General features: G+C 45.8%; 1 protein-coding gene across 1 annotated transcript in view; it reads left to right on the top strand.

The window, feature by feature from the left end:
- The window catches only part of LOC116825883 (GTPase IMAP family member 7-like), a 64500-nt gene extending 55532 nt beyond the window's left edge, over window positions 1-8968 (top strand). Inside the window, exon 2 of the mRNA XM_075063375.1 lies at window positions 8030-8968. Within this exon, the coding sequence (XP_074919476.1) occupies window positions 8030-8968 (939 nt within the window). The remainder of the gene's footprint in view (window positions 1-8029) is intronic.
- Window positions 8969-9308: the final 340 nt, after the last annotated feature.

Genomic DNA, 9308 nt, shown 5'->3' with positions numbered 1-9308 from the left:
AAAAAGAGAGAGATGGCCCTCATGTACTGCAAACAGTAGACATCTGATCCAGGGAGCTAGAGAACGTGCTTCATTTCGTTTGCAAACCTGGCCGAGTGCCTCGTGCGTTATCTGAGTCTGTGGCAATTGGGGGTTCTCTAGGGGTCGCTGTGGCCAGTGACCTGAAGCAGAGCCGGGCGCGCCACAAGCAGGGAACACAACACACACAGGCAAACAGTTATAACTTGACAGAGCAGAGCACCACATTGGTGACATCTGATGGAATACTTATGCATATGAAACACGCAGTGAGTCATTCTGAAACAGGGCACAAACAGGAGCACTGGAAGCTCCTAGAAGTGGCCCAGCCTCCAGCTTCCCTCTTCCCTGAGGCCCCAACCTCATACGCCTTTTCCTCGAGGCCTGCTTTTAAAAGTAAGGGCACATGGCCCTGCCTCTACCCCAGCAGCCCGGCAGCGAAGAACTGCAAGATTTCTTGAGCCTAAAACCATTGGTGAACCCTAAGCATGAGGCCTGAGCTCCAATCAATAGATCCCATAAGTTTGACTCACCATTGCTGGGGAGTGGAGGATCTGAGAAGAACACTGTGGTGACAATCCCCAGTGTTCTCACTAAGCAAGAGTATTTAGTAGAAAAGGAATGGCGCGAAATACGATTGCACAAGATACAAAGCAGCTCAACTCAACTCTTCAGGAAGAGATCTAATGAAGATGCACCCAAGACAGAGGAGTCGCAGCAGCATTTCAGCTGTGCTGACGTTATCTGATATAAACTGGAACCATATAGACTGGTCAAACCAGGTCGGTAGTGGCCCCAGATCTTATGTAAAGGGGGTCATATAAGGTTCTAAGACCAGGCTTACGGTTACTGTGTTGATTATCCTGTCTGTTGTCTGTATATTTTGTAGTGAGGTTAGGAATATTGCTGTAACTGTCTAATATTTCACAACTTTTGCTGTTTACTAGGAAGTATGCCAGACAACTGGGTGTTACCTCTGCCTAAGCCTGCTGATGGCCAAACCATCAGCTACACAACTGACCCATTGAGAGAGGCCAGAATACGGGTGTGCAGAACACGGCCCATTGACGCAGACCATCATTTTTGCTGGTACATTCTCACCAGTAAAACAGAGAAGTGCTTAACACCTGGACAAACCCTATATAAGGCCAATGCCATCTCCAGCTTGCTTCACAGTCCTGCTTCCTACCTTGAGGGATTGCTACAAACTGAAGCTCTGCCCAAAGGGATGGAATGACCCATCCCAGCTGGGAATGTCAGAGACTTGATTTGAACTGTAGTTTAACTCCATCAACCTGCTACAAAGCCTGAACTAAGAAAAACTTTGCCATTATGATGTATTGATTCCATTAAACCATTGTTCTGTCATCTCTATCTTTTCCTTTTATGAATAAACCTTTAGATTTAAGTCTAAAGATGGAAACATGCGGTGAATTTGTAGGTAGATCTAATGCGTACTATGACTGGTCTGGGGCTTGGTCCTTGGGATCGAGAGAACTTTTCTTTACTGGGGTTTGGTTTTCATAACCATTCACTTCTTAGGCACTGCGTGGTGATCCTGGGAGACTGGAGTGTCTAGAGGAATTGCTTGTGTGACCTGTGTGCGCCAGTGGGGTGAACCGAAGTCCTTTTGTCTGGCTGGTTTGGGTTGCCTGAGAGGTGGAAAACCAGCCTAGGGCTTGTAACTGCCTGTTGAGCAATTCGTCCTGAACTTGGCACTCTCAGTTGGGTCCCAGCAGAACCACATCGTCAAACGAGCTGATTGTAAGCAGTCAATCAAATCCGCAAGCCATAATCCTCCCCATGGCGGTAAATCTGTTAGATGAGGAGTGGGCAAATCCAGGCGTTGACTACCCACCCTAACAGGCAACACGCGTGAGTTGACCGGCACCATCAAGCCTGGAAACAAGCAGGAGAACATGAAGTCCGGCACAATCAAGGAACTATGATGTGATTGGAATAATAGAAACTTGGTGGGGCTAGTTTCACATGACGTGAGCACTATCAAGGATGCTATAAACTGTTTGTGAGGACAGGACAGGAAGAAAGTAAAGGAATTGCCACCTGTATGTAAGAGAGCGGTATGATTGCTCAAGCTACAGTATAAACTGGAGAACAAGCTTGTTGAGAGTCTTTGGGTTAAGTTTAGAGGCGAGAGCAACACGGGTGATGTCATGGTGTCATGATGCTATAGACCACAGGATCAGAAGGATGAGGGTAGATGAGGCTTTCTTCGGACAACAACAGAATCGTACTAATCGAAGGCCCTGATTCTAATGGAAGACCTCCATCCACCTGACAGTCGGCTGGAGAGCGATACGCAGTTGCACAGAAAATCACGGAAGTTTTTGGAGAGTGTTGGGTACAACTTCTGGTACAAAGTGCAGGAAGCAACAACTGGGCCATTCTCTTTCACACTGCTGCTCACAAAACAGGGAAGAATGGTAGAGAGTTAGAACTGGTGGGATCTAGCAGCAAGAGACCATGAGAGGTTGAGTTCAGGCATCCTGATGAAAGGAGAGAGCAAAATACGGACCCTGGACTTCACAAAAGCAGACTGACTCCTAGGGAGACTGAGGGGGATCCTCTGAAAGGCCTGATATGAGGGGAAGGAGTACAGAGAATCTAGCTGTATTTTAAAGAAGTTCTTATTTAGAGCACAGGAATGAAACCATCCCATGTGCAGAAAGAATTAGCAAATATGGCAAGCGACACGCAACTTGGCTTAAACAGTGAATCTCTCGGTGAGCTTATAACTAAAAAGAAATCTTACATAGAACGTGAGAAACGTGGACAGATGAACCTAGGGAGGAGTAAAAAAATATTGCTCAAGCCATGGCAGGGGTGTAAATCAGAAAGAACCAAAACACAAATTGGAGTTGCAGCTAGCAAAAGGGATGGAAGGTAAACAAGAAAGTTACCAACAGGGTACCAGATGATAGAACAAGGAGTAATGATCTCAAAGTTGCGTGAGATCATTACTCCTTGTTCTATCATCTGGTACCACTGTGGTAACTTCTTGTTACCCTTCACATCCCTTGCTAGCTGCAACTCCAATTGTGTTTTGGTCTTTCTGATTACACCCCTGCATGCTTGAGCAATATTTTTTACTCCTCCCTAGTCATCTGTCCACGTTTCCACTTCTTGTAAGATTCCTTTTTGAGTTTAAGCTCACCGAAGATTTCACTGTTAAGCCAAGCTGGTCGCTTGCCATATTTGCTATTCTTTCTGCACATTGGGATGGTTTCTTCCTGTGCTCTAAATAAGACTTCTTTAAAATACAGCTAGTTCTCCTGTACTCCTTCCCCCTCATATCAGCCTTTCAGGGGATCCTGCCCATCAGTTCCCTAAGGGAGTCAGTCTGCTTTTGTGAAGTCCAGGGTCCGTATTTTGCTACTCTCCTTTCATCAGGATCCTGAACTCAACCATCTCATGGTCTCTGCTGCCTAGATTGCCACCCAGTTCTACTTCTACCAATTCTTCCCTGTTTGTGAGCAGCAGGTGAAGAGGAGAATGGCCCTAGTTGGTTGCTCCTGCACTTGTACCAGGAAGTTGTCCCCAACACTCTCCAAAAACTTCCTGGATTTTCTGTGCACTGCGGTATCGCTCTCCCAGCCGATGTCAGGGTGATTGAGGTCTCCCATTAGAATCAGGGCCTGCGATCTAGTAATTTCTGTTTGTTGTCCGAAGAAAGCCTCATCTACCTCATCCTTCTGATCCTGTGGTCTATAGCATATGCCAACCATGACATCACCCGTGTTGCTCTCGCCTCTAAACTTAACCCAAAGACTCTCAACAGGCTTTTCTCCAGTTTCATACTGGAGCTGTGAGCAATCATACCGCTCTCTTACATACAGTGCAATTCCTTTACCTTTCTTCCCGTGCCTGTCCTTCACAAACAGTTTATAGCCATCCTTGATAGTGCTCCAGTCATGTGAACTGCCCCACCAAGTTTCTATTATTCCAATCACATCATAGTTCCTTGATTGTGCCAGGACTTCCAGTTCTCCCTGCTTGTTTCCCAGGCTTGATGTGCCGGTCAACTACCGTGTGCCTGTTTAGGGTGTGGTAGTCAACCCTGGATTTGCCCACTCATCTAACAGATTACCGCCATGGGGGAGGCATATGGGCTGCAGGATTCTGATGACATTACAATCAGCTCCTGTGACGATGTGGTTCTGGCGGGACCCAACTGAGAGTGCCAATTCAGGACCGATTGCTCAAACAGGGCAGTTACAGCCCTAGGCTGGGGTTTTTCCACCTCTAAGGCAAACCAAACCAGCCAGACAAAAAGGACTTCGGTTTCACCCCACTGGCCAACCACAAGTCACACAAGCAATTTCCTTAGACACTCCAGTCTCCCAGGATCACCACCAGTGCTAAGAATGAATGGTTATGAAAACCAACACCCCAGTAAAAGAAAAAGGTTCTCTCGATCCCAAAGGACCAAGCCCCAGACCCAGGTCAATATACGCCAATATACACATCAGATCTTACCCACAAATCACGCTGTTGCCAATCCTTTAGAATCTAAAAATCTAAAGGTTTATTCATAAAAGGAAAAAGATAGAGATGAGAGCTAGAATTGGTTAAATGGAATCAATTACATACAGTAATGGCAAAGTTCTTAGTTCAGGCTTGTAGCAGTGATGGAGTAAACTGCAGGTTCAAATCAAGTCTCTGGAGAATCCCCCGCTGGGATGGGTCATTCAGTCCTTTGTGCAGAGCTTCAGTTTGTAGCAAAGTCCCTCCAGAGGTAGGAAGCAGGACTGAAGACAAGATGGAGATGAGCATCAGCCTTATATAGGCTTTTCCAGGTGTAAGAACACTTCTTTGTTCTTACTGTGGAAAGTTACAGCAAAAATGGAGTCTGCAGTCACATGGGCCAGTTTCTGCACACCCTGCTGAGTACAGGCATATCTGCCTCCTCTCAATGGGTCAGTTGTGTAGCTGATGGTCCTTAATGGGCCATCAAGCAGGCTAGGCAGAGCAAACACCCACTTGTCTGGGATCTTTCCTAGTAACACAGCACAAATTTGAAATATAGACAGTATGATATAGCCAATACTTCATAACTTCAACTACAAAATGATACAGACATAACCAGACAGGCATAATCAACCAGTAACCGTAACCTGGTCTTAGACACCTTATATGACCCCCTTTACATAAGATTCTGGTGCCACTACAGGACCTTGGTTGAACCCATGTTCTATATGGTCCAGTTTATATCAATAACGTCACACCCAGCTGAAAATGCTGCTGCGACCTCCTCTGTCTCTGGGAGCTGCATCTTCATTAGATCTCTTCCTGAAGAGTTGTTGAGTTTGTATGTCTGCTGTCGTGTCCCATTCCTTGTTGCACATCCATTCGATATTCCGACCTACCTATTAATCTACTGGAAAATAAAACTCATGCGTATAGTGAGGAACACTGGGATCTGTCCAACAGTGTTCTTCTCAGATCCTTCACTTCCCCAGACAATGGTGAAGTCAAACTTTATGGGATCTATTGATTGGAGCCTCAGGCCTTCATGCTTAGGGTCTCACCAATGGTTTTAGGCTCAAAGAAATCTTGCAGTTCTTCGCTGCCGGGCTGCTGGGGTTAGAGGGCAGGGGCCATTGCCTTTTAAAAGGGCCTCGAGGAAAGAGGCGATGAGGTTGGGGCCTCAGGGGAAGAGGGAATGGAGGGCATGGGTCCACTTCTAGGAGCTTCCCATTGCTCTGTCTTGTGCCTGTTTCAGAATGACATCACTGCGTGTTTCATAGCATAAGTATTCCATTCAGATGTCACCAATGTGGTGCTCTGCTCTGTCAAGTTAATAACTGTTTGCCTGCTGTGTGTCTGTGTCTCCCTGTTGTGCGCCCCGGCTCTGCTCAGGTCCTGGCACAGCGACCCCTAGAGAATCCCCCAATTGGCCACAGACTCAGATAAGCACGAAGGCACTCGGCCAGGTTGCAAACGAAATGAAGCACGTTTCCTTAGCTCCCTGGATCAGATGTCTACCTTTTTGCGCAGTACATGAGGGCCCGCTGACAACTGGATGCAGCTCAGTCAGTTGAATTCACTTCCCCCTAGGCTGCATAAAGAACTTCCTTTGAGATACATTTTATACACAGATATAAATAAGTTACACATCACTCCTGTGTACCAGGTCCACCCTTTACGATCAGGGCCAACCTGTACCTTGCACATGTTGGTTCAATGGGAAAACTCCCATCCATCATGCTGTCACCTTTCTTTCTTTCTTTCTTTCTTTCTTTACTTTCTTCTTTTCTCATCACTCAAAAAATTAAAACAGGGCTGATTTGTAGAAGTGCTGAGCACCCAAATCTCCAGCTGAGTCAGGGTGGGGATCTGCATGTCCACTTTCTGTGCCCTGAGGATCATCTGTTGTTATATAAAATGTCATTTTTGCATAAATTACGTATGTAATAGGCTTATAGATTTATAGGATATTGCAGTAGCTGAAATGCAAGATACTACAGGTCAGACATCCTGTATGAACGCTAAGGCAACCTTTTGGGACCCTTACTCAGAAAAGTAATAATAAGACAAAATACCTACGCAGATCTGGAGACCATATGGTCCCAGTTTATATCAATAACGTCACACCCGGTGCAGCCCAACACCACAGGGAGAGGGGACCCAGAAGGGAAGTTTTAATGAAATCACCAAGGACCATTTTCTCCTTGTTCCAGGCCAGTTGCCCTTGGCGGCCGTTCTTCACCCTAACAGGCCTATCCTCCCCAGCTGGCAGCTCCACTTAGCACTGGTCAGCCAAAGCGGCTTTCTCTGGGCTGCTCACCCATTCAGTGTCCCAGGCTGTTACCCAGCTGATGAACGGCCTCATTGGCTGAACAGTCGGGAAGGTACCATTTCCTCTTGTGTAACTCCCTCTAGCCAAGTGCCAGGCAGACTCCATGCGAGGGGAAGAGCTGAGGGGATGCTGTGGCAATTGCCGAGAGAGGGCTCCTCTCTGGGATCCCATTGCTCCTCTGCTGCTGTGCAGACAGCTCCCCAGGGAGGTCCCAAGGGCTCCAAGCCATGGAGAAGGTGGATTTGGCTCTAAAGCCGGGCAATGCATCTCTATTGCATTTATTCCCTCGGGTGTGTTAATCAGCTTCCCTAAGTGAGAGCGACGAGAGCTGCCATTGTGGGCATGGTGCATTTTCTTCATCTACGTCTACTGTCTGTGCCTCTCCAACAGTGTTTTCTTCCTCTCCTCCCCTCTTTTCCTTCACTGTTTTCCCTCCTCACTCCTGTTTTACTTCTCCTGCTTCCCAGGCTCCACTCTTTTTCCCTTTCATTAATCTGTCCCAATTATTTGTCCCATTCCCCTTTTCCGTATTCCATTCTTTCTCTCCCTAGTCTCCTTCCTTTCTCTTTTTATCTCATCACCCAAAAAAATAAAACAAAGGGGCTGATTTGCAGTGGTGCTGAGCACCCAAAACTCCAGCTGACGGCAGGGGGAACTGGGTGTGTTTCACTTCTCTGGAAGTCAGGTCCAAGTTAAACTCCTTGGGCATCTTCTGGCAACAAGGGAGCCCATTCTCTAGCCTGCCCCGGCACTTTCTGCTGCTCCCACCTTCCTGGACTGGCTCCTGGTGACTGCTGCTCCTCTCTGTGTGTGGTAGAAGCTGGATAGGGAGCAAATCAGACCTGGTGGCAATACCACACCATGAGCAGTGATTCCAAAACAAAACACAAGGATCCATCCCGGAAACAACACCTGATCCCTGTGCTGGTCCCCTCCAGCCCAAAGCCTGCTGGGTGCTTAGAACTCACTCACATCTGAGCCGAGGCCTCCAAAGGTGACAGGCTGTCAGTGCCAATCCCTCACTTGCTACTCCTCTCCAACATGCAAAATGTTTCCATGCCAGTTAACTAAGGCCTTACAACAGTTATAATTACAGAAAGGGAAATCCCCCAAATACACCCACTGTTACTTTGTTATCTTTATCTTGACATTGTCAAACTTATTCTTCCAGGCCCAAGAACTGCCAGATAGTACACTGAGAAACCTGAACTACGGATTGTTCTTGTTGGTAAAACTGGAGCTGAGAAAAGTGCAACAGGAAACACCATCCTCGGTGAGAAACTGTTTGAGTCTAAAATCACAGCAGAATCAGTAACAGTGACATGTACTGTCAGGAAAAGAGATTGGAACGGCAGGGACATTGTAGTCATTGATACTCCTGGTCTTTTTGACACAAAAACTCCTTTAAAAGAAACTATGAAAGAAATAGGGCATTCTGTGGTAGTCTCCTTCCCAGGACCCCATGCCATAGTTCTGGTGATGCAGCTGGGTCGTTTCACTGAAGAAGAGAAAATCACATTTGAACTAATACAATATATTTTTGGGGAAAATGTTGTGCAGTACATGATCTTATTGTTCACTAGAAAAGATGACTTAGCTGGTTGTACTTTACATGATCCTTTAAAAGCTTTGGATGACAAAGATCTTCAGAGATTGATGAAAAAGTGCAGGAATCGATGCTGCGCATTCAACAACAAAGCAAAAGGACAGGAGCAGGAAGACCAGGTTGGAGAGCTGATTGAAATGATTGATAAGATGGTGCAACAGAATGGAGGCTTCCATTATACTATTGACATGTATGAATATTCTCGGATGAAATTTCAAGAACAAATGGAGATGCTCAGAGAACGCTATGAGGAAGAGATGGAAAGAAAAAAAAGAAAAGTGACAACTCAGTATGAGGAGGAATGTAAGAAAATAGATGAGGAATTACAGAAAAAAGGCTCATATAATGAAAACACTTTGAAACAACAGAAAGAGGCCATGAGACAAAAACTGGAAAAAGATTTAGAGAAAATAAACACCCTCTACCAGGCACAGCTACATGAACTCAGGGCAAGAGCTGATATGTATGCTATTATAAAAACATTCTCTTCTGTATTTTTTAAAATGAAACGCTGGTTTGAATAATGATTGACTTACTATAATTTCTCCTTCTCTTGCCGCTTGGCCACTTTTTCAGTAGTGATGAATGGAGTTTCAGTGCTTTGTAACACTTTACCTCCTAATTTGTTTCCATGTGTATCAGCTTCTTAGTCAACCTTGTACGTTCACACTCTGCAGCAGATGCAGACAAAGCATGAGTAAATGAAGCTCTTAGCATTTGTTTTTTATGAACATTATGTGTTGGTTCCATTAAAGACTCTGGTTGCAGCTATTAGATCTCTTCTGGACTAAGAGTTGGAATAAGCTGGGGTTGATGTATTATATGTGGCAAATTGCTGGTACTGTTCTGCTGGGTCTCGCGCTT

Source organism: Chelonoidis abingdonii, chromosome 2 (genome assembly GCF_003597395.2).
Source record: "Chelonoidis abingdonii isolate Lonesome George chromosome 2, CheloAbing_2.0, whole genome shotgun sequence".
Lineage (NCBI taxonomy): Eukaryota > Metazoa > Chordata > Testudines > Testudinidae > Chelonoidis > Chelonoidis abingdonii.
This window is presented reverse-complemented; position numbering and strand designations above follow the sequence as displayed.